Below are 26,523 nucleotides of genomic sequence, written 5' to 3'. Positions count from 1 at the left end.
CTCTTATTTTCCACAATAAAAACAAACCCATCTCTAATACTTAATCCACAATAGAATGTACAGTAGACCCTCCTCTGTCTCCTCTTTCCTAGTTGAATTTATCCCACTCAACTAACTTTCCCAAATTCTTAAAAACTTTTTTTCCTACATGTTCAAACCTATTTCTTATTACCCCATCACTTTCTTGGTCACTGGCACCTGCTTCCTTCAAGTCAGTGTTACTCTACTTTCTACTCTGTCTGGTATCAGATACTTATTTTAATAACACTCAGAGGTGATGCTATTTATCTGATAAAGGGAAATAAGGTAGATGGATGAGACTAGCCTTCTCTGAGTTTTCAAAAAGCAAAGAGGGAATCCTGACCTCAGATTTTCACATCATTCATTGAATCAGTGTTCCATTTAAGAGGGATTTTGAGGTAGCACTCTTTGAATGTGGAGTTAGAATGCCTTGGGGACTGGTTTGAAAGAAATTCTTGCTACTTTGTCCAGTGTGAACATGTATTTGTGTGACTTGAAGGCTAGAGGAAGGATTGATTATAGTGATGTTAGCATGCCAAGCTACCTCTTGTGTCACTACAATTCTGAAGTAAAATATTAGAGAGGCATGGCTGTAAATATTAAAAAAGGACACCAAGGAACGAAAACCTGACCTCAGCAACTTAGGGTGTAACTAGAGCTTAGCCAGAGAAAGTGGGAAAAGGAGTCAAAATCCTAGAAAGCCATGACAATGACAATTTCTGCCAAGTGCTTTAAGGAATATAATCCAGTGTTTGTCCTGTAGGCATACAATCATATGTATGTGCTAAATTGAAGAGGTGCAAGGTCTAAACTGATTTTGAGTGAAAAATTAAAGATACTAAATCAATCATTAGAGAAAGGCAATTTTCTGTTTTCCCCTCTATTTTGTAAACTCTAATTTTTATTATTTGATACTGATTATCTGATATTATTTCACAAGCATCAAGTAGGCCATCAATAAGTCCAATGTAAAAAAATATTACTTTGGCCACCTGATGTGAAGAGTTATCTCATTGGAAACGACTCTGATGCTGGAAGGGATTGGGGGCAGGAGGAGAAGGGGACGACAGAGGATGAGATGACTGGATGGCATCACCAACTTGGTGGACATGAGTTTGTGTGAACTCCAGGAGTTGGTGATGGACAGGGAGGCCTGGCGTGCTGCAATTCATGGGGTCACAAAGAGTCAGACACGACTGAGTGACTGAACTGAGCTGAAGTGAAAAAAATATTATCCATTTAGAAAGAAAGAAGGGAACGTCCCTGGTGGTCCAGGGGCTAAGACTTCACACTCCCAATTCAGGGGGCTTGAGTTTGATCCCTGGTCAGGGAACTTGATGTCACTTGTCGCAACTAAAGATTCTGCATGTAGATGAAGATTGAAGATCCCACATGCTGCCGCTGAGACCCAGTGCAGCCAAATAAGTAATAAATAAATAAATGATGAAGGAACTGAAGGGAGGGAAAGGAGAGCTTGGGTAATCATTAGTGCTGTTCATCAATGCTTGTGGTCTTTACCAGCCAGAGGTAGAATTCTACTTATTGATTCCCTAGGACGCAGGCACGTTTTTGGCCTGTGACAGCTGAAGCATATCACTTCTGGCCACCAGCCTTAAGAGCAAAGGTGTGATCCCCACGTGGTTTCCCGCAGTGTGATGAGCAGTGCACACAGGGAGGCTGCGTCCTGGGCTGAGCAAATCAAGCCAGCTCCTGCCGACCCAGCAAGGACATTTCCTGTGAGGGAGAAATACATCTTCACAGTTTTCAGTGATAAAGAGCAAGGGATGTGTGTTACTAAAACATAACATAGGCTGTCCTGAATGTTAGAAAACAGTAACAGTATGACTTTTGCAGTGGGATGGTAGGTGTTTCTTCGTTTCTTCTTTCTTTTTGTATTTTCTAATTTTTCCAATAATGCTTTTTAAAAAATCTATTTCATACTTTTCTAGAATGGGTAAATTTTTTGTAATAAGGAAATAAATTAATTTAAAATAAACCAAGGGAAAGATAAGTTTTATGATTTGAATATATTTATAATTTGAAATTTTATATTTTTATGATAAATGCACAAAAATTAATGCCATTTTCTTTTGTTGTTATTGTGCCAGTTGGGTTATCCTAACACATAGGCATAGATTGAGAAGTGTTTGAGACCAGAAATCTCATGGTGTTACAAGATACTTAAAATGCATAACCAGAGATAGAGGAAATCGTGCTATGTGGATGACGACAAGCACACCTGCAAAACAAATTTTAAAATTCACAAATCATGAGTTCCCTAACAACAAGGGACCAAAACTGCTCCTTTTCCCCCAAGAATCTAATGGCTGACGCCATTTTCTTGAACCTGGAGTATGTTTCTGGAGCATAGAGTTTAGTTGCCAAGAACTCAAAAAACAAAATGTTATACGGTCATAGTATCAAAGTTTACTGTCTTGAGACATGTCTGCTCCAGCCCCTAAGAAATGCACCTCTGTGAGGATAGTGGACCCCCTGGGGTCCTGGGAGACATTTGTGGGACAGACTATTTCTCCTTTATCTGTGGTTTGCTGGTGAGATTAGGCAAAATGAGCAAGAATGATGGGCATTGCATAAAAGATGGCTGTGTTTGTTAATTTTTTTCTTCCCTCACCTTTCCCTTTGCATAATACACACACACACACACACTCACCCCATTACGAATAATGCAGTCAGGCTCATTCAAGGATACTAGGGACATTTGCACATTGACCTTATTACACAAATGGGCTTTCCAGGTGGCCCTAGTGGCAAAGAACCCACTCCAGGTAAAGAACTCCTGCCAATGCAGGAGACACAAGAGAAATAGGTTTGATCTCTGAGTCGGGAAGATTCCCCTGGAGGAGGAAATGGCAACCCACTCCAGCATTCTTGCCTGGACAATCCCACGAACAGAGGAGCCTGGTGGGTGACAGTCCATGGGGTCGCAAAGAGTCAGACACGACTGAGTGACTGAGCACACTTATTGTACAGAAGGGCCTTCATTTGAATTTTATAGAAGGGACCTGAAGAAAAATGAGCCTGTGTCAAAATCTCAAAATCAAAGCATAGGATTTTACATGCATTACTGTACATATTTCTTTGCCAACCTGAATGAGAAGCCAATAAAATCCTACACCTTTAAGATAGTAGACTCAAAACCAGGATGAATCCACAGACAACTGGCAGGTCTCAGCTCTGTTTTATCTTTCAGTCTCTTCTGAAGACAGTGTTGCTGTCTTTGAGAACTGAGTTTCCGTAAACTAAAATTAAGACTCTCTAGATTTTTTTTAAAGGTTAATATTTTCTTTGAGATTTTACCTAGTGCCTCTGCAGTATTATTTACAGGGGTTTTCTTCCATTTTATCAAACTAGAAATTTAATAAATAGATTCTCAGGAGAAATAAAAACCTTCTTACTGGCCGTATTCTTACCGAAAGAATGTATGTAGTTTGGCTGCTCACTGCTCAAAAGCCAATAAACAGGCCAGGTTGGTAGAAAGGAAAGTTTGCTTTATTTCAGATGCTGACAACTGGAGAGGAGGGTGACAGACATTTGTCCAAAAGCCTACTCCTCCCACTCCCACCAGTGGCACCCAGTGAGGCAAGAGCTTTTATCAACAGAAGGAGGGGGGCTACATGCAGAAATAGCAGTGAGCTCTGACAGTCATCTTCAAATTGGTCATGGGTGGTCTGACCAGCATCATCTTGGTTGTTTTAGGTAGAGTTAATCTTCAGTTCCAGGGTCCATTTGTTCCATTTCTTTGTGGCCAGTTCTCGGAATGGTGGCAGCTCATGTCCTGGGTACAGTCTGGTCATCATGTAGTTAACTTCTCCACCTGATGTTTGAGTATCTACAAGACAGCTCACAGGATGTGGCTCAGAATATTATCTACAGCCCTGGAGAAAGAACTAAAGGTCCTTGACTATGTTTAACGACCATATTATTATTATTTAGTCTCCTTGCACTGTTTTCCTTTGTTTCCGCATTTCTCAGTTCTCTGATTAAACGTATTTTTTTACTGAAGTTTTCCACAAACAAAAGGCAGGCAGAGGACCTGGTGGGTGGGGGCAAGGACCATAGGATTCTGCTTCCTTTCACAACTGGAAAAGATTCTAAAACCCTGGCTTACAGATAAACCCTTTGCTTTCATTCTTCTTCTACAGCCCCAGAACCCACATATAGCATGTAAGACAATGAATTACAGTTATTTTTAGTTCTGAATTAACAAGCTCAAGAGGCCCCAAAAGACTGAGGCTATGGCTTAGCACTCATTGCAAAGAAAAAACTTCTGGGAAAGGTCTTTCTTTTTAAGAAACCAGTGAATTTTTAGATCCCAAGCTGCACCTAAAAGAGAAAAGAAAATCTTATTAAGAACTTCTACCTTTCTGAATTTGCACTTGAAATAGTGTGAACTCTTGACAAATGTACAAATGGGTATAAACAGTCTTTCCACCCTTACTTGGTGGTTTCATTAAGTTTTCAAAAGATAGAATAAAAGAAGCAAAAAATACACAAAGACCCGCAGAACGAAGACCTTTAATTGAAATTGCCTAGTTTAAGCTTCAAAATACTACTTTGGACTCTGTAAAATGTCTGAGTGTGTGCTAAGTCACTTCAGTCGTGTCCAACTCTGGAGGCTTATATGCGAGCTAAGTAGCTTCAGTCATGTCTAAATCTTTGCGACCCAATGGACTGCAGCCAGCCTCCTCTGTCCTTGGGATTCTCCAGGCAAGAATACTGGAGTGTGTTGCCGTGACCTCCTCCAGGGGATCTTCCTGACCCAGGGATCAAACCCATGTTTCTTGTGTCTCCTGCATTGGCAGGTGGGTCCTTTACCACTTGTGTCACCTGGGAAGCCCATAAAATGTCTAGAAATAGAAGCAAAATTATTGTTTGTCTAGATAGAGGCAAAATTATTGTTAAGTTTTTTTAAAGGTCAACCTTTAAGCACAGTTCCATGTACTTACATTGGAATCTAGGTCTCAGTGTAGAAAATGCCCAGGGAGCCTATAGACTCAAAGGGTTCTGAAAAAAGTTAATAACTCTCTTTCCTTGTTACTAAAAAAGATCCACACAGGGCATTTCATACACTGCAAGGAGCAGCCAGCGGCCTGAACTGTTAGCTCAGATAGGAGACTTCTTCTGCTTTCACTCTGTCTTGCTAACATTCTACAAAGATGTTTGTTGCCGTAAAATTGATAGCCATAATGCTTGGCAAATCGAATCACGTTACATGTTCCTTCTTTTTTAATTCCATTAACCACAATGAATGCAATCTTCAGAAGCCCTGCCTCAGGAGCACAGAACCTGGTGCTGTGGGACTAGCTCAGGGTTCATGGTCAAGGTCCTTTGTTCTGTGGGTCTAATTAGCACCCAGAGCAGCTTCTCAGTTTCTAAGCTTATGCCCTGAGCTGGATTCTGAAATTAGAAACATTTAAAAAAGTATTTATATTTCCTATATTAAAAAAACTAAATTTATTTTATAAAAAGCAAATATTTATTATATACTTATATAGTACATTATACTAATAATATACACCCTTCACGTGTTCATCTGCAAAAAAAGAGGACCTCAGTTAGAGGAGTCTGCTAGCCCATCAGTGAGCCTGTGTCTGTCCCTGGAACCTACTGTGGGAGGGTGGGTCCCGGGATGAAATAAGGAGCTAGTTCTGAAATCGGTGAAAAAGAAGCCACAAATATTGAACACTGTCAGACTTTGAAGGACTTCAGGGAGCCCCAACTCTGAACAGCCTTTGAAATCCTTTTCCACCTGCTTCCTACACAGCCTCCATCACCCAGAAGGTTTAGTTATGGTCATGATCCCTCACCAGGGAGGGCTGGAGCTGGAAAGCAGAGAATGAGGGTAAACAGAGCCATCCTGCAGGGCTCGTGAGAACTGAAGCCTGGGTTCTCTGATGCCACGGAGAATCCCAGCCCCTTCACTATCCAGTGCAAATGTCCCAGTGCAGTGTCAGTGGTCACATGATTGTGACTCAGAAGTGACAGGCCTGATGCATGACAGTTGTGGAGTTGCAGGGGAACAGAGACACGACGGAACAGAGGGAACCTTAACAAACGGGAGGTAGGTGTGTTTCCTCTCTCTTCCACCATTCGCTGATATTTCAATTCCTGAGAAGCAGCAGGCCCTCCAGGAGGCAGTCCTGCTAGGCCCCCTGCTAACCTGTGATGCGTGCTGATCACTGTGTGTTTCTCTCTTTCCACCCAGGACAGCTTTCCTGCCCGCTTTGGAGGAGTCCATTTTGTCAACCAGCCCTGGTACATTCATGCCCTGTACACGCTCATCAAGCCATTCCTTAAAGACAAGACAAGGAAACGGGTAATGAAAGCAAAACCCAACAAGGAGAGGTTCAGAGGGATAACTGCAGAGCCCCTCCACTCAGTCTCCCTCTGTGTTTATTTTTCACTATGGTTGTTTTTGTTTTTTGTTTTTTTTTTTTTTTTGCTTTTCTGCAGTCCCTGAGCTTTTGAGCCTCAGCTGGAGTTTTGCAAATGGCCTGGATTTAATCAATAATTTAGTGGCACTGGGTTAGTTTAGAGTCCCGGTGACAAACCAAAGGAAGTGTTGAAGGCATGCAAATGCCAGACGCCCCTTTTACAGTAAATGCTTGTCGGAGATGCCAGGTCAAACAGCTTCCTGTTCACCGGATATTTTAAGAACTTACATTTTGTCCTGAGAATGTGTTATCTCTATGAAGAATGTTGATGGTTTGCCTTTTCCCCCATGACTCTTGGGTCATAGCCGCCAGCTCCATCACCCTTGAGGCCGGGAATGCATTCTTCTTTAGAAATAATAATGCTCACAGGAAAAAGGCTTTTAAAATCTTGATTGCATCAGCTGATGACATTTGGGAAGCCAGCATCCTCCAGCAGATTTTTTCCCCCCTGGCATTCTGATTAGCTGAGAAACCCAGCATTCTTTAACCTCTCTGAATCTCTGTTTCCTCATTTATAAAATGGAAAAACTAACACTCGCATCACAGAGTGATTGGGGTAATTTTATGAGACACACAGTATAAAGTCATTCTTGTAGGAGAGACTCCGAAACACTCATTTCTCTTTCCTATTTAGCTCTCTTTTCTTATAAGTGTTCTGATTTCAGCTATCACCTAGCTCGGGGCACCACCTCTTAAGGGAACAACAGTCAGTCTTACAGCACCTTATATAGGCCGCTGGGCTTCCCAGGTGGCGCTAATGATAAAGAATCTGTCTGCCAATGCAGGCGATGCAAGAGACATGGGTTCAATCCCTGGGTTAGGATGATCCCCTGGGAGAGGGCATGGCAACTCACTCCAGTATTCTTGAGTGGAGAATCCCATGGACAAAGGAACCTGGCAGGCTACGGTCCAAAGGGTTGCAAAGATTCAGACACAACTAAAGCAGCTTAGCTCGGATATAAGCCTCTATGTCCCAGGAACTCCATGCTGGGAAGAGCTCAGAGTACTAGAGGGGAATGATAACGTGGGGGATCTCTGCCACATAAACACACTCTGCAGGGTTCCCAACTCCTAAAGCTCAGCTGTTTCCAGATCATTAGGAAACATTGCCATAGGGTATAGGATGCAGGGTAATTCTCCTGTCTGCAAATGAGTGTGGAACCCGGGACTAGAATTGGCCAGCCTCAGGAGGCAGAGGCATTCTAGGACATTCTGAGATCTGTCTGGGGCTCAGGATGGTGATAAGAGCCGAGAAGTGCCTTATACGGTTCCCAACATGGTGTCATGCTTCCCACTGGCCTCATCTTCTACTCAGGAAGGAGCCATGGCATTTCCTCCCACAAGGCAACCAGCATGTGTGCTCTGCCACTGAAGGAAGAGGCTTCCTGGTTCTCTGGGTGCAGAACAGAATCTGACAAATGGGGATTCCGCTTCCTACCTGCTGAGTTCCTCCACCTCACACGACCCCCAGAGAGAGGGCCAGTTTCCTCTGAGAACTGGAAGTTTTGGGTGGGTATGTGGCTACTAGGACCAGTGTTTAGCTATAGCTTTTCCACGTTTCAAATACTATAATTCCTCTACTGAGACATTCTGCAAAAGCCAGAATATGTGAATTTCTTTAAAAAATATTCTTTTTAAAATTCAGTCATACCCAACCATCCAGTGTCAGAAAATGTACATTGTTTCCTGAAGTACTACAGTATTCTTGTGAAGAATTTTAGTGCTTAGCTTCTTGTCTCATTCCTCTTTCAGTTTGGTTCTGTTCGGTTCAGTCGCTCAGTCATGTCCGACTCTTTGTGACCCCATGAATCGTAGCACACCAGGCCTCCCTGTCCATCACCAACTCCCGCAGTTCACTCAGACTCACGTCCATTGAGTCAGTGATGCCATCCAGCCATCTCATCCTCTGTCGTCCCCTTCACCTCCTGCCCTCAATCCCTCCCAGCATCAGAGTCTTTTCCAATGAGTCAACTCTTCACGTGAGGTGGCCAAAGTACTGGAGTTTCAGCTTTAGCATCATTCCTTCCAAAGAAATCCCAGGGCTGATCTCCTTCACAATGGACTGGTTGGATCTCCTTCACAATGGACTGGTTGGATCTCCTTTCGGTCCAAGGGACTCTCAAGAGTCTTCTCCAACACCACAGTTCAAAAGCATCAATTCTTCGGCGCTCAGCCTTCTTCACAGTCCAACTCTCACATCCATACATGACCACTGGAAAAACCATAGTAAATAATGACATTACATCACAAGTTAAAATTCAGTACAACAGGGCAAGGTAGAGAGTAAGGCTCTGCCTTCCAATATAGGGGCCGCAGGTTTGATCCCTGATCAAGGAACTAAGGTCTCATATGCTACAGAGTGTAGCCTAAATTTTATTTTATAAAAAGCAAATATTTATTATATACTTATATAGTACATTATACTAATAATATACACCCTTCAGACATGTTGTGAGTTAGGTTCCAGACCACAGCAAAAAAGCAAGCATCATGAAAAAGCAAATCACATGTATGTTTTTTTTTCTGTTTCCCAGTGTATAAAAAAGTTACATTTACACTATACTGTAGTCTATTAAGTGTGCAATAGTATGTCTAAAAAATGTTCATACTTTAATTAAAAATACAAAACAACAACAAAAATTATAATAGTTATATCAAAGATCACTGATCACAGATCACCATGACTAATATAATAATAATGAATGAGTTTGAAATATTAAGAGAATTATCAAAATGTGACATAGAGACACAAGGTTTGCTAACACTTTAGAAATAGGGCACCAATAGACTTGCTTGATATAAGGTTGCCACAAACTTTTGGCTTACAAAAAGTGTAATATCTGTTAAATGCCGCAAAGCACAATAGACAAGGGATGCCTGTAGTAACAGTGTAATGTAACACTTACGTGATATATTATTATACTATATGTAAGTATTTTAAAAATTACATTTATTCATACATTTCTTCATGGTTAAGTGTGCGCATGTGTATGTATAATTGATGACCCTGTACTCGGGAACAGTTAATGCGCATTGAGCCTGCAACATGAAGAAGTGTGGGAATCGATGTTATTATACAGATGCACTTTGAATAAACTTTCAGGAGTCAATTCCTAAATTACAGGCAATGGTAATTATCGACTTGTGGCTTATCCACTTTATGGATTTGTTTGAAAATGTTATTTGGGGGTGTTTTCTCCCCTATGACTAATTACATCACCATCCATTATATGCTTCAAAGATGCAAACTTGTTTGTTGAGGGTATTGGCAAATCCAGACAGAAATAGAAAACTGTTGCAAAAATATCTCACAATAAATTCCCAGGTCACAGTTTCCAATTCCATTGCTTAAGAAGTGACTGAGATTTTTCCTTGTGCCCACACCACCCTGGGAGCTAGGAGAGTAGTAAAAGGGTTAAAAAAAAAAAAATAAGGTCCCTTTCCTGAGCATCCTGCTCTTCCTATGGGGGTTGTTTCATTGTTGAGTTGCTTAGTCGTGTCCAGCTCTTTTGCCATCCTATAGACTGTAGCCCACCAGGCTCCTCTATCCATGGGATCATCCCAGCAAGACTACTGGAGTGAGTTGCCATTTCCTTCTCCAGGAGATCTTCCAGACCCAGGAATGGAACCGGTGTTTCCTGCATTGGCAAGCAGATTCTTCATGATTGAGCCAACAGAGGAGCCCTCTCCTATGGGGGAGAAAGACATCAATGAACAAATCAGAAAAACTTAGAAGTCATCTCACTATGAACAGTTAATTGGGAGAATCGGGGAGAGTCAAGTGGGCAGGTGTCACTGGGGCAGATTGAGGAAGCCTTTGCCACTAGATGTAGGCCTGGGAAGGATGGAGAACATTGAGGAGGGTCTAGAGGAAGCTTAAGGAAAAGAACAGTGCAATGTGGTGTGCGTGAAGCATGATCAGGGGTTTGGAGGGTCTACATTCCTACTCTTTTCATCTGCAGGGATAATTAAGAGATGACTATATGTGTAAATTTGGACCATGGCCAAAAAATACCCAATTTATTCATGAACTTCATTTTTAAGGACTATTAATCCAGACCCTTTTCTGAGCAATAAATTAACATTTTATGAAGAGTAAGCCACAGACACAAAATTGAATGCCTCTTTAAACTTTGTGATCACCAACAACACATCTACTTTGTCACTACTAGACTGTGTATTAGATTAAATGCTCGATTATATGTTTTGGATATTTTTTCTTGCTTATTATTTTTTCTTTCCAGATTTTCCTGCATGGAAACAACTTAAACAGTCTCCACCAGCTAATACACCCTGAATTTTTGCCATCTGAATTTGGAGGCACCCTTCCTCCTTATGACATGGGAACGTGGGCCCGGACGTTGCTCGGTCCTGACTACAGCGACGAAAATGACTACACTCACACTTCCTATAATGCAATGCATGTGAAACACACATCCTCCAATCTGGAGAGAGAGTGCTCACCCAAGCCAATGAAGAGGTAAGGTCTGGGTTAGCAGAGCCTTCCAGTTAGAGCTCAAGAGGCATTTTTGATATGGGGGCTATTTCGGGTAACCCTGGTAGCTCAGATGGTAAAGAATCTGCCTGCAGTGCAGGAGACTCAGTTTCGATCCTTGGGTCAGGAAGAACCCCAGGAGAAGGGAATGTCAACCCACCCCAGTGTTTTGCCTGGAAAATCCCATGGACAGAGGAGCCTGGCGGGCTACAGTCCATGGGGTCGCAAAGAGTCAGACACGATTGAGCACGCATGCATTGTGAGTTAAGTAATTGAAGACCTTTATAGGCACAGAACTTGAATAAAATAAATTGCAATACATTCTCAGCTGATTTCACCAAAATTGAAAGTAAATGCAGATTGGCTAGCTCAGAAATACTGTCATCCCCATTGTATGAAAGAAGCAGTAGAAGGCTTGGCCCTCAGTCATGTCATGATTACAGTTCTGGTCTCAAGGGAGTCTGTTAATTCACACAGAATGAATGTGGGACCTTTGAGACACATTGGAGGAAAAAGCAACTTGCTAGAAAATGTTGCTATCATCGATGCATTTGGAACCACTTATTGAGCATTTACTTGGCCACAGGCACTGATTGGGCACTGGGAGTATGAAAATGAATAAAGACATAGAAAAAAAAAACAGAGAACAGGGCCTTGGGAAAATCTGCCAAGTAAGACTTCTAGCAACCTGTTTCTACTGTGAGTGACAGCTGAGCTGGGCTCTGAAGGATGAGAATCAGCAGTCCAGGCTTACAGAGGGGGAAAGATAAGACAGACAGAGGTGTGGAGGCTGTGGAGGGGTGGGATATTCTGGTGTGGCAAATTGGTGTGAAAGGTTCAGGGGTGAGAGTGGGAATGAAGTGCTACAGATGGCTGGTTGCAGGTGGGGAAGTACAGTGTATGCTGTCAGTAGAAGACCATGAGTGAGGGCTTTTTAAATGGATATACAAATAATGCGCAAGTACTTTGTTATTATAATCAGTAAAGCCTTATTTTACCTTTTCAACCCCAAGTCCCCAATCTCAATCTCTATGCCTCCCTAAAGGAGGGGTTGGACTGGGGTGGGCCTTTCCATTCTCTTTTCTGTACATTCAGTTCAGTTCAGTTCAGTTGCTCAGTCGTGTCCGACTCTTTGTGACCCCATGAATCGCAGCACGCCAGGCCTCCCTGTCCATCACCAACTCCCGGAGTTCATTCAGACTCACGTCCATCCAGTCAGTGATGCCATCCAGCCATCTCATCCTGTCGTCCCCTTCTCGTCCTGCCCCCAATCCCTCCCAGCATCATAGTCTTTTCCAATGAGTCAACTCTTCACACGAGGTGGCCAAAGTACTGGAGTTTCAGCTTTAGCATCATTCCTTCCAAAGAAATCCCAGGGCTGATCTCCTTCACAATGGACTGGTTGGATCTCCTTGCAGTCCAAGGGACTCTCAAGAGTCTTCTCCAACACCACAGTTCAAAAGCATCAATTCTTTGGTGCTCAGCTTTCTTCACAGTCCAACTCACACATCCATACATGACCAATGGAAAAACCATAGCCTTAACTAGACGGACCTTTGTTGGCAAAGTAATGTCTCTGCTTTTCAACATGCTATCTAGGTTGGTCATAACTTTTCTTCCAAGGAGTAAGCATCTTTTAATTTCATGGCTGCAGTCACCATCTGCAATGATTTTGGAGCCCCCCAAAATAAAGTCTGACACTGTTTCCACTGTTTCCCCATCTATTTCCCATAATGTGATAGGACCAGATGCCATGAGCTTCGTTTTCTGAATGTTGAGCTTTAAGCCAACTTTTTCACTCTCCTCTTTCACTTTCATCAAGAGGCTTTCCATACATTACACATAGCTATACACACCCAGAGAAAATATTTAATATTGGGTATTGTGTGGTCTAGCTCGATAGGGCTGCTGTGACAGAGTACCGCAGTCTAGACTGGACTAGGTGCCTTAAATCAGGGTCCCTAACCCAGTATTGGCCCAATACTGATCAATGGCCAAAATACTGGTCCATGGCCTGTTGGGAATCGGGCCACACAGCAGGAGGTGAGCACCAGGCAAGAGAGTGGAATTTCATCTGCATTTACAGCTGCTTCCTATTGCTCTCCCATCATCCCCGGATGGTAGCATCTATTTGCAGGAAAACAAGCTCAGAGTTCCCTCTGGTTTTGTATTATGGTGAATTATATAATTATTTCATCATATATATTATAAGGTAGCGTGTTCACTTGCTCTGTTGTGTCCATCTCTCTGCGGCCTCATCGACTGTAGTCCACCAGGCTCTTTTGTCCATGGGATTCCCCAGGCAAGAATACTGGGGTGGGTTGCTGGACCCTCCTCCAGGGCATCTTCCTGATCCAGGGATTGAACCTGTGTCTCTTACATCTACTTGCAGAGGCAGGTGGGTTCTTTACCACTAGTGACACCTGGGAAGATCCTATATATCACACTGTAATAATAGAAATAAAATGCAAAATAAATGTAATGTACTGGAATCATTCTGAAACCATCTCCTCCTGCCACCCTGTTCTGTAGAAAAACTGTCTTCCATGAAACCGGTCCCTGGTGCCAAAAAGGTTGGGGACCACTGCCTTAAACAATAGAAAGTTATTCTCTCACAGTATGGAGGCAACAAGTCCAAGGTTAAGGTGTCTGCAGGTTGGTGCCTTCTGAGGCCTCTCTCCTCGGTTTGTAGATGGCTATCCTCTCTCTGTGTCTTCACCGTGTTTCCCTTCATGCATCTTTATCTGTATCCTAATTTCCTCTTCTTATAAGGACACTAGTCATATTGGCTTAGGGCCCACCTTTTTCTGGGCTCCAAAATCACTGCAGATGGTGACTGCAGCCATGAAATTAAAAGATGCTTACTCCTTGGAAGGAAAGTTAGGACAAACCTAGATAGCATATTCAAAAGCAGAGACATTACTTTGCCAACATAGGTCCGTCTAGTCAAGGCTATGGTTTTTCCAGTGGTCATGTATGGATGTGAGAGTTGGACTGTGAAGAAGGCTGAGTGCCGAAGAATTGATGCTTTTGAACTGTGATGTTGGAGAAGACTCTTGAGAGTCCCTTGGACTGCAAGGAGATCCAACCAGTCCATTGTGAAGGAGATCAGCCCTGGGATTTCTTTGGAAGGAATGATGCTAAAGCTGAAACTCCAATACTTTGGCCACCTCATGTGAAGAGTTGACTCACTGGAAAAGACTCTGATGCTGGGAGGGATTGGGGGCAGGACGAGAAGGGGACAACAGAGGATGAGATGGCTGGATGGCATCACTAACTCGTTGGACATGAGTCTGAGTGAACTGCGGGAGTTGGTGATGGACAGGGAGGCCTGGTGTGCTGCGATTCATGGGGTCGCAAAGAGTTGGACATGACTGAGCAACTGAACTTAACTGACTGACTGTTTGGTCAATATCTTAATAACCTCCTTAAAGATGCTATCTCCAAATATAGTCACAGTCTGAGATACTGGGGGTTAGGACGTCAACATATGAATTTGAAGGGGGACAGACATAGTTTATCTGTCTTTATGTAAGCTCCTTTGATGTTGGTAATGTAGGTGTAGCTCATGTTTTCAGTGCTGTGTCATGTTCCAGAAAGTGGATATATCACAGTGCAGCCATTTCTCTTCTGATGGACTGCTAGATTTTTTCTGAGCTTTTTTTTCTCTGTTTTAAGCAGGGCTCAATGAATCTTTTTGATGTGCCTCCTTCATTCTCATGGGAATGTTCCTCTGGGTAGATGTGGGGCCCTGTAGCTGCTAGGTCAGAGGACTGTGCAACTTAAATTTCAATCACTGCCTAGAGACCCTCCAAAATGACCTCACTCCCATTTTGGGTGTGTGAGAATATCCCTCTCAGACCCATTAAAAGTGCTTGATATTAGCAGACTTCACTTTTTTTCTCCTGAGTTATAATTGACATAATGCTTCTGAGGTGGCTCAGTGGGGAAAGAATCCTCCTGCAGTGCAGGTGGGGCAGGAGATGTGGGTTTGATCCCAGGGTCAGGAAGATCCCTTGCAGGAGGGCATGGCAACCCACTCCAGTATTCTTGCCTGGAGAGTTCCAGGCAAGAGGAGCCTAGCGGGCTACAGACCATGAGGTCACAAAGAATCGGACATGACTGAGCGACTCAGCACACACAAGGTGTACAATATAATGATTTGACTTACATAAGGATGAAATGATTATCACATACATTTAGTGAACATCCCTCATTTCATATAAATACAAAATTAAGGAAATAGAAAAAACTTTGGTTCCGTGTAACGAGAACGCTAAGACATACTCTCTTAACAACTTTCACATATAACATGAGCAGTTTTAATTCTATCAATCATTTTGTACATTATATCCCTAGAACTTAACTTATCTTTTTGAAAAAATATTTTATTTCTTCAGCTGCGCCAGGTCTTAGCTGTGGCGTGAGAACTCTTGGTTGTGGCCCGTGGGATCTAGTTCCCTGACCAGGGATGGAACTCAGGCCCCCTGCATCTGGAGAGTGGAGTCTCAGCCCCCAGAGCATCAGGGAAGTCCCCTTACTCATCTTATAACTGAGAGTTTGTACCTCTTGACCACCTTCATCCAATTTTCCCTCATCCTACCCACTGCCTCTGGTGACCACAAATCTGATCTCCTTTACCATGAGTTGTCTGTTTTTGATGTGGTTTTAATCATAAGACTGATGGTGGGACAGCCATATGCTATTTTTGTTTTCATTCATATTTTCCCACCAGACATAGTTAAACACAGTTATGATCTGAGTTTTTGTAAGGATCATGGAATTAGCAGAGAAGAGGGACTAAAAGCCATCAGCAGGCTGATATGGGGGCTCAGGTGAGAAGATGAGGCCAGAACTCATGCTGAATCTGCAGAAGGACAGCTAAATTCTGGAGAAGTTTGGGGAAGGAGTACTAACGCAAGTTCGTGCGCCTGACACACAGTGAGGCCAAACAAACTGAAACCTTGGAGTTTGGAGCCGAGAAAGGTTTACTGCAGGGTCCTGCAAGGAGACAGGTGGCTCATGCCTAAAAAGCCCTGAGCTCCCCAGAGGGTTTCAGCAAAGCGTTTTTAAAAGGCAGGTGGGCATTGAAACATGTGTATTACCATATGTAAAATAGATGACCAGTGCAAGTTTGATGCATGAAGCAGGGCACCCCAAACCGGTGCTCTGGTACAACCCAGAGGGATGGGATGGGGAGGGAGGTGGAGGGGAGTTCAGGATGGGGGGACACGTGTACACCTGTGGCTGATTCATGTTGATGTATGGCAAAAACCACCACAATATTGTAAAGTAATTGTCCTCCAATTAAAATTGATAAAATAATTAAAACAAACAGAAAAAGTCAGGTGGGGAGAAGGGTGGTGTTGCAGGGTACTTGGGCAGCTCCTGCACAGTTCTCTGATTGACTGATGGTGAGGTCGCAGGGTGGTGTCACAGGGGTTCACATTGTCAGTCCTTAGGTTCCAGGAGGTCTTGGGCTATGTGCTCAGTAGTTAACATCTCCCGTCTGTTGAAGAGGGAAGGGTTTTTCACATCTGCAAAACAGCTCAGGAAATGTGCATCAAATACTGTTATCTAGGTGCTTCAGAGAAGAGCTAGAGCAGAGGATAGGGGGGAGGGCCTGTCCTGGGAAGGTCCTCTGGGGTCCTGCTGGGTTTCAGGAAGAGCGTCTCTGTTGGAAGTCTTCTTTTGGTAAACGGTAAACAGTGGGTAATAGTAAACAATGTCTGGGAGGGGGAGAAGCTGTATATTTCCTGCTCGGTCATGATGATTACACTCAAATGTCTGGAAAACCTCCCTGCTTGGATGGACGAGATCATTTACTCCCCAGGTTACTACCTTCACTAGGAAGTGGTGGTCATGGTGGCCGAGAGACTGTTGATTTTCTGGCCTCTACAGGGAAGGGACTAACCCGAGTCCTGACGGCCCCTCAGTCCAGACTACAACACAGTGACCGCTGTAGCGACAACTCACACTTAGACACTGTTCCGAGCCCTTAGCTCATTAAACTCTTTAAGTCCTTACCACAACTGTAAGAAAAAGATGTTGTCTTTATTCTCATTTTTACAAATGGGGAAACTGAGACATAGAGTGGTTAAGAATGCCCAAGATCACACTGTGAGTAAATGGCCAAGCTGGGATTCAGACCTGGGCACGCTGGCTCCCCGTTCTGGGTTTGTGCCCTAAGATAGGACACACCGCCTGCTTTTCCTTATACATTCTGTCCTCAACTCTTGTGCTAGGCTTCTCTCTCCAGTCTCTGCATGGACAGGAATCTCATGGGGCCTGTCCCTACCCGATCTACCCTAAGACCATCACACCCTAGATAGGTCTAAACTTCCAAGGTGAAGGGGCATGAGATAGGAGTTTGCCACTCTTTCCCCAGATGATCTGAATTACATCTCTTGGGTGACCAGACATGTCCTGACTCCAAGTCCCATTTCTGAGTTAATGTTGACAGTCAGAGGGGATGACACCCTCCATTATTAGCCAGCGAATTCTGGAGGGTCAAGACTTTGTCTAACTAACTCTTAATTTATCTCACTGCCTCCCCAAGAATCCAACTCAACATCCAGCACACAGTAGACACACAGCAGTCAAGCTCTACATGCTCACTGCACTTTGTTGCTCAGTTGCTAAGTCGTGTCTGACTATGTGACTATATGGACTGCAACATGCCAGGCTCTTCTGTCCTCCGCTATCTCCTAGAGTTTGCTCAAATTCATGTCCATTGAGTCCACGATGCTATTCAACCATCTCATCCTCTCTCATCCTCTTCTCCTTTTGCCTTTTATCTTCCCCAGCATCAGGGTCTTTTCCAGTGGGTCAACTCTTCATGTCAGGTGGCCAAATTATTGCTCACTGCATATAGATGAATTAATGTTGAGTGAAATTTACCATCTCCCAAACCCATTCTTGGTGCATTTGCCCAGTCACTTTAACCAGTGTCAGCTCCCAGATGGAAAGAGGTAATTCTCCTGCTTTACCAAGACTGTCCTGGATCTTGCCTCCTGGGATCTTCTAGGGGAGACAAGATATGCCCACAAATAACTATATTTCACTGCAGAGAGGTGCAGTGAAGGAGGGGGAAAAACCTGCTGCAATGCTCTGAGGAAGCCGTCATTAATTTCAACCAGGAAGACTTGGGAGAAGTCTTCGGGGAGATAGGCAGAGCTGACCCAGGTTTTGGAGAATGGTAAAATACCAGGCTCCTCCATCCTTGGAATTCTCCAGGCAAGCATACTGGAGTGGGTTGCCATGCCTTCCTCCAAGGGATCTTCCTGACGCAGGGATTAAACCCAGGTCTTCCGCATTGCGGGAAGATTCTTTACCGTTTGAGCCACCAAGGAAGCCTGAATATATCAGAGTTAAGATTCAAGACCATGCCGGGGAAGCAGGCAATTGCACATGTATCTCATCACCCCCAGAGTCCTACTGTTCTTGGCGGACCCTTGAGGCTTTGCTTGGGGATTTCGGGCAGCAGCAGGATGGGCAGAGAGGAGCCTGGTGCTAGTGATGCCAGCAAGAGGGGCTGCTCCTGCTGTCAGACTGTGCCTGTGGTCAGGTGCCTCGCGGACAGAGGTCTGTGATGCCTTAGAAGATTACAGGGGCAGGACAGCCAGCATTCGGAGCATCTTTTGACCCCTAAGGACCAAGTGTTTGCATGTGCATGCTCAGTCTCTCAGTCATGTTCAACTCTTTTATAACTGTAGCCCACCAGGCTCCTCTGTCCATGGGATTTTTCAGGCAAGAATACTGGAGTGGATTGCTCTTCCCTGCTCAAGGGGATCTTCCCCACCCAGGGATCGAACCCGAGTCTCCTGTGTCTCCTGCACTGACAGGCAGATTCTCTGCCTGAGCCACCTGGGAAGCCCAGAGGAGACAGGAAAACTGGAAACAACTGGAGGAGATGTTACAGGTCCTCTCTTCCAGTCCCCCACTCCATATGGTGGTCTGTCCTCTAGCACAGGCTGTCAGGCAGCCCCAAGTTGCACTGTCCAGAGATGGGCAGGCAGCTTGTGGGGCTGCATGTGCCTGCTCCAGGGCTTAAGGAAATGTCTCTATATTCTGACGACCCAATGACCTGGGTCTGACCTCAGGAACAGCGCTGTCACTTCCAGTGGGTAGACATTGTCCATGATCCTAACCCTGCCATAGTTTCCAACAGTCTTCTGGCCCCGTGGGAACCCAATGGGCTTTTGTGAGTGTTCTTGGGGCCTGATCACTTTTCATTATGTGCTTTAGGAGCACAAATGGCCACTGAGTTCCAATCATCTGGGAACAATGCATTCTGGCACATGTGTAAACTTAAGCTTGTATGAGGTTCTCAATGAATAAGTGGTCCTAACACCTCTTCTTCCCCAGATAATTTTGGCTCAACACTTAAGCAGAAAAAACTTAAAAAAAATTATTAGTTTAAATGAAATTTTCTCTATATGAATTATTCCTAGAACAATCTGTTCTTTGATACAATAATGACTTTGTGGGCTGAGTTTTAACTTCTTGTTTTTCATTTTATTTTTTATAGTCTATTTCCTTGTTCTCAGGTCATTGGCTGTCACTTTCTGCTTTTGGGATGGTGTGGCTCTGAAGCACCTAATTTCCTCCTAATTTATTTATTACTGGAATATGTTTTACATACAGAAAGTAGGTAGCCAAACTTTTTTAGCCAAACTTTTAACTTCTGTCCAATTTTGTATTTGGAGAAGGAAATAGCAACCCACTCCAGTATTCTTGTCTGGGAAATCCCACAGACAGAGAAGCCTGGGGGGCTGCAGTCCATGGGGTCGCAAAGAATCAGACACAACAGTGACTAAGCCCTGAGTAGGCTTTGTATTAAGCTCTACATAAGTATTTGGCTGCGAATATGTTGCTAAGCCAGTACGTCGTATCTAACTCTTTGCGACCCCATGGACTGCAGCATGCCAGGTATCCTCCTGTCCTTCACCATCTCCTGGAGTTTGCTCAAACTCATGTCCATTGAGTTGGTGATGACATCCAACCATCTTATTCTCTGTAGCTCCCTCCTGCCCTCAATCTTTCCCGGCTTCTGACATCTTTTCCAGTGAATCGACTCTTCGCATCAGGTAGCCAAAGTATTGGAGCTTCAGCTTCAGCATCGATTCTTCCAATGAATACTCAGGGTTGATTTGTGAATATTACAAAACTCCAGCCACATTGCTTTAAACAATAATGAAAATGTATTATTTCACATAATAAAATAACAAAGTAAGGTGGCTACAGGAATGTTTATTCTAGTGGCTCAGTGGGAATGTTTATTCCAGTGGCTCAGTGGTTGTCCCTGGAAGCCAGGTTCTGACCCCTGCATCCAGCAGAAGGGAAGAATTCTCAGGCAGGAATCCACCCTGATTCACACAGGGTGACTCCAAACCAAAGGAGATTTTTCTGCCTGGGAAAGAGGAGGGGATGGCTTGGACTGGAAACCAGCAACTGTGCTTCAGGTTTGGGAAGGCAGGTCTGGAATTTCTGCTTCATGAAGCAAGTGCATGGTCTTTAAATCAGTCCATTGATTTTGTGACATCTTTCTCAGTTGTTGGGATTGGTTTATTAGTTACTTTCTTATTCTAGCCTATATCTCTAGTAAAGTAATTAGAATGACTATGTTGTTGGTTAATCGCTAAGTTGTCTCCCACTCTTTTGTGACCCCATGGACTGTAGCCCACCAAACTCCTCTGTCCATGGAATTTCCCAGGCAAGGATACTGGAGTGGGTTGTCAGTTCCACCCTACAGGGGATCTTCCTGATCCAAGAATTAAACCTGTGTCTCCTGCTTTGACCGGCGGATTCCTTACCACTGAGTCACCAGGGAAGCCCCATAGGAGTATAGATATCATTAAAAAGGCTCTCCCATACAGACATACAGAGAAACACATTATCTTGCGCAAAGAACCTCAGTGCAAAAAGTGACAATATTGTACCATCCATGTAGAAGAGCCCATACATAATATTTTGGTTATTGATTCTACACTGACTTTCTAACTTGGCATGACATGGCAATAATTCTGCTGTCTTCGGTGTGTACTTACATGTAAAAATGTTTGTTCCCAGAATTCTTTCTTTTTTTTAGATATAGATAGCACCATTCATAGGGTTTCCTGGGTAGCTCAGTGGTAAAGAATGTGCCTTCCAATGCAAGAGATGCAAGAGGCACAAGTTCGATCCCTGGGTCAGGAAGATCCCCTGTAGGAGGAGATGGCAACCCACTCCATTATTCTTGCCTGGAAAATCCCATGGACAGAGGAGCCTGGCAAGCTACAGTCCATGGGGTTGCAAAGAGTCAGGAATGACCGAACCACTGAGCACACACGCACACAGCACCGTTCATAGTGTCAAAACTGTCCATTTGTGTCATTTCCAGTAATTTGGGGGGTTTTGGTGCATCCTGAGCATAGATAAAGTTTGGGTGAATATATGCAATAACTCCTGCTTTTATTTATTAAAATTTAGAACTTAGGAGAGAATTATCTGCAGAGAAAGAGGCCTTAAAGACCCAAGCTGCACCTCCACTCAGGCCAGTAAAGAGTGGCCCCAACTTTCCAGGAAATGATCCACCTCATCTATCCCATATACTGGGCACTTGGAGGGGCCCAAGCGTTTTGGAGTCTTGTCCAAATACACAGTGGAAGGATTGCTTTTGATTCCTTTGACCAAATGCCTCCATCTATATGTTCCCTAAACTTTCCTAGATCCCATGGGAAAGAAGTGGGACGCTATCAAAAGACACTGTGAGCCAGCCACTTTTACGGGAGGGAGTGGAGGAAGCTGAGGGAATGCCTGGATGGAGTCCAGATTTCTGAGCCAGAAGGAAATTTTTGGCCATGTTGTTCCCCTTCGGGTCCTGCCTGGGTGGTAAAAAGAAGAAAGTCAGTTTAACTGTTTTCAGCTGTCAGTAGAATTGCCTATGACCTTGGTGGTCTTTCAGCATGTCGTCCTCATTTTATGGAGTGAATTACGCATTTGCTGGATAACTACTCATTTCCGGCAGAAGTAATATATCATTATGAAATACAATCTGCAGGAAAAGAATGAGGGGTGTCAGTGTGGGAACAGGAGGACCCTTGTCTTCTAAGCAGTTGGGGCAAAAAAAGAAAAGGATCATTTTACTGTGTGGCCCCGGGAACAGATGTTCCATATGGAGGTCCCATTCAGTAAAATGACATGAGGCGTCATTTCTTCATGAATGCTTCACAGTCCCTGCTGCCTTCTAAGTTGCATTATGACTGATTTATTGCTCAAAAACTTCTCACTTTTCTGGTGTCCCTCTATGCCAAGCAGCTAATGCCTGAGATGTCATCACTTCTAGAAGCAAAGACCTTGTGGGTACCCCATGTAAGCCCAGTGTTTTATGTCAGTTATTGGATACCGGAGGGTTGCATGGATGCTGACAGGAATTTGTTAACATTTTCTAAAGATTAAGATAAATAGCTGCCTATCCTCTTCAATACTCGTGCATCCAACTAAAAAAAATTCCCTGCTTTTATACAGCTTTCTTTATTGTGGCAGGAATGAGGGGAGGGCATCTCCTTACACAAACATCCTATAAAGCCATGTAACATTAAAAGTGAAAGTCACCCAGTCATGTCCAACTCTTTGTGACCCCATGGACTGTAACCTACCAGGCTCCTCTGTCCATGGCATTCTCCAGGCCAGAATACTGGACTGGGTAGCTGTTCCCCTTTGCCAAAGTAATATTAGAATGAAGAAAATCTACAATGAATTCAGCCCATAGGAACATGATCAAGGACAGATAAAATGTGTGTGGGGGTGGGAGGTGGGCACATGTTCTCCTCTGTTTTAAAGAGCAACATGACAAATTATGAGATAAAGAATTCTAAGTGCCTGGAAAAGCCAAGAAGTAGGGTTGAATTAGAAGCAAATGAACAGATGTGGGTGTGACTGATTGCAGTTTCAAGTGCTAAGTGTTTGGTAACTCACAGTGTCTGTTCCGGAAAGAGACTCCTGTTTGCTGAAGCCCCATGGTCAGGCACGGTTAATTGGAAAGGAAGATGTAGTCTAGGCAAGAAAAGCAAAGGTTTATTTCTTGTGAACACATTGCTGTTGGTAAGCAAACATTTTGTCTGATGCGGATAAAGCTGATGGCATGTGTACCCAACGTCTCGCCAGCAGTGGGGCTCTCATATAAGCTTTAGTGATCGTATGGATGAAAACAAATATTTGACGTGATACGTGATTGAAGTCTCATTGAAGTATCATTCATAAAAACTGTGCTGCTCACGTAGAGAATTTCAGGGCCTTTAAGCAAACTTTGCTATAGATCTTATGTGAGCTTAAAGTTTCCAGACTACAGTGTTTGAGCTTTCATGTCAAGGCCATACACGAGCATTGTCGCGTTTTCAGCATCTCATGGGAAATGCCTTCACGTCTCCACTTCTTCCCAAGTGCCAGACAGGATACAGATGTTCCTGGACTTATTCTGAAAGTTCTTGAAAAATCGAGCCTTTTAGGTTTTGAAAATTGAAAGAAAAATAGATATTTTTTAAATGGAGAATTTTAAAAAATAGATTTAAATGAATAAAAATAGATTATTATCTCCATGTAATAGACAGAGTTACTGGAGCACATGTGGGCATGCTGAGCTGTGTCTAAGTGGTGTCTGACTCTTTGTGTCCCCATGGACTATAGCCTGCCAGGTTCCTCTGTCCATGGGATTTTATAGGCAAGAATACTGGAGTGAGTAGCCATTTCCTTCCCCAGGAAGATCCTGGCCCAGGGATCGAACCTGGGTATCCTGCATTGCAGGTGGATTCTTTAACACTGAGCTACCAGGGAAGCCCAATTCACTGAGGTTAAATGATTTAGCCCAGATGGCAGGTCTGGTAGGCAGCAAAACATTGTAAGTTCAATTCTCTTCATTCTAAGTGATGATGATTCTCTTCATTCAATGCTCTGTCTCTTTTACCACAACTGTTCTCACACTTGTGTGCATTCATTCATTCATTTGTTCCTTCATTCCACAGGGACTTATAGAGCCCTTTTTTGGGGTATTTGCCTTTTCTCAAAGTCCTGCAGCTGTCTGCTCCCATTCCTACCAGCCCTGATTGTATCTGTCTCTAAGACAAGATTGAAAAGCAACTTCCTCTGTTACACTTTGATGTACTGTGCTAAACCCCATTCTGTGGGGAGAAGCTACAGCTACTCGGGAAGAAAATTTTTATCAGGCTAATATAGTAATATCAAAGGAGATGCATTAATATCCTGTCATTTAGACCCTTTTAAGTCATCTGACTCAAAAATAGACTTACAGAAGGTAGTTTTTATTGAGAACACTAGCCATCCTTTTCAAACTCAGATAATGAGTCACCCTCATTGTCTCAGCTGGTGGCAGCTTCTGGCATTTTCTCTACCTGCTTCAGAACATCACATTCCAGTCCTAGCAAAGGGACTTCACAGAGGCTGTGCACCATCCATTTCACAGGGAGGAGAATAATTAGGAAAAATTGGGGATGCTCTGAAAGTGACTAGCAGCTCTTTGTGCCACTCTAATTCTAATGAAAGATGAGCCCATTCAAAGCAGGTGGTACAAGGACCTGCAGCCATTTGCTGTGTTGCTATTTTTAGATATGATTGGTAGTAGAAAAAATTGTCCAGAAGCATCTGCATGTTAAAACTGTATTATTTGAAAGATCATCTGACTGTCTCAGGACACCTGAATCCTCCTTGAAGTTCTTCAGTTCAGTTCAGTCACTCAGTTGTGTCCGACTCTTTGCAACCTCATGCACTGCAGCACGCCAGGCTTCCCTGTCCATCACCGACTCCCAGAGCTTACTCAAACTCATGTCCATCGAGTCGGTGATGCCACCCAACCATCTCATCCTCTGTCGTCCCCTTCTCCTCCCACCTTAAAGTGCATGCCATTCCTCAAAACTGTGTAAACCTATACACACAGTGAACATGGGCTGATGGCAAGAACTGTTATCTGGTTCACCTACAGACTGAGCCCTAAGATGTCTGCAGACCTCACTCTGATGCCCAGGGTTCTACCAAGGAGTTTGGGTACAACACACGCTAACTATCTAGCTATGACTTTGAGCACTCTCATCCCTCAGGTGCATTAAAGTGACTCTGCTTAAAAGAGTGCTATGGTAAATCGCTTGGTAAAATTAAGAATGTTTTTATAACTAAATAATCTGATTCTCTATATCTATTTTCTAAGTTGGCAGTCTTTTCTTCGGTTTCTTCAAGTGGTCAGACAAGGGCTGCCTCTCTTATCAGAAAGGCCAAGTGTCAGCTGTTCATATTCAGAAGATCATATTCAGGGAAATGTTGGTAAAATGATAAACAACATGTATGGACCTAGAGATTGGACTAAGTGAAGTAAGTCAGAGAGAGATAAAATAATATGATATCGCTTATACGTGGAATCTAAAATATGATAAAAATGAATTTATTTTCAAAACAGAAACAGACTCACAGACCTAGGAAACAAATTTATGGCTACCAAAGGGGAAATAATGGGAGCTTAGAAATCAATACTTTTTAATAACCTATAAGGAGAAAGAATCTAAAAAAGAATATATATATATATACATATATATACATATATATGTATATACATATATATACATATACATATATATGTATATGTATATATAAATGTATATATGTATATATATGTATACATAATATATACATAATATATATTATGTATATATATATGTATATATATTATGTATATATATACATAATATATATATACATAATATATATATACATAATATATATATATATACATAAATATACATATATATACACACATACATATATATACTGAGAACTTCCCTGGTGGTTCAGCAGTAAAGAATTCATCTTACAATGCAGGAAACCTGGGTTTGATCCCTGGATTGGGAAGATCCCCTGGAGAAGGAAATGGCAACCCACTCTAGTACTCTTGCCTGGGAAATCCCATGGACAGAGGAGCCTGGCAGGTTACAGTTCATAGGTCACAAGAGTCAGACACAACTTAGCGACTAAACAACAGCAACAACAGCATATATACTGAATCACTGTGCCACACACTTAAAGCTTACCCAACGTCATGAATCAACTATACTTCAAAAAATACCAGTATCACTTCAGAAAATTATTGTGAGGTTTAAACAAAGATAATGCAGGCTAATGAATTAGCACAGAAGCTGGCATGAAATCAGTACTCAATAAATGGTGTGTCTTTTATTGTTGGCGGTGATGATGAAATGATGACAATAAATATAATAACCAGCCTTGGGGTTGGGTAACTCTCTCATAGGTGACAATTCTAAAAATATCCAATCGAAGTGTGTGTTGAAATCTTCTTTTCCAAAACATTCTGAAACTGATTTCGGATGTGACGAGCAAGCTTTGCTGAGGGCCAGCTGGAATTTTTCTGCACACTGGTACACCCTTGGTTGCTCGAGATGAGGTGGTAGCTACTCTCACCTCAGGAAGCTACTCTCAGGAGCTACTCTCACAGCAGGAAGCTGTGGCCCGAGGACAATCATATTAGCAATCAGTTACTTTAAATAAACCAGA

At 43.1% G+C, this 26,523-nt stretch overlaps 1 protein-coding gene across 1 annotated transcript in view; it reads left to right on the top strand.

Annotated features, from left to right (window-relative positions):
• The window catches only part of CLVS1 (clavesin 1), a 167,152-nt gene that overhangs the window by 129,373 nt on the left and 11,256 nt on the right, over positions 1-26,523 (top strand). The window contains exons 4-5 of the mRNA XM_025265356.3: positions 6,248-6,358; positions 10,721-10,956. Coding sequence (XP_025121141.1) covers positions 6,248-6,358; positions 10,721-10,956 — 347 coding nt within the window. The remainder of the gene's footprint in view (positions 1-6,247; positions 6,359-10,720; positions 10,957-26,523) is intronic.

The sequence above is a fragment of the Bubalus bubalis genome, chromosome 15 (assembly GCF_019923935.1).
Source record: "Bubalus bubalis isolate 160015118507 breed Murrah chromosome 15, NDDB_SH_1, whole genome shotgun sequence".
NCBI lineage: Eukaryota > Metazoa > Chordata > Mammalia > Artiodactyla > Bovidae > Bubalus > Bubalus bubalis.
This window is presented reverse-complemented; position numbering and strand designations above follow the sequence as displayed.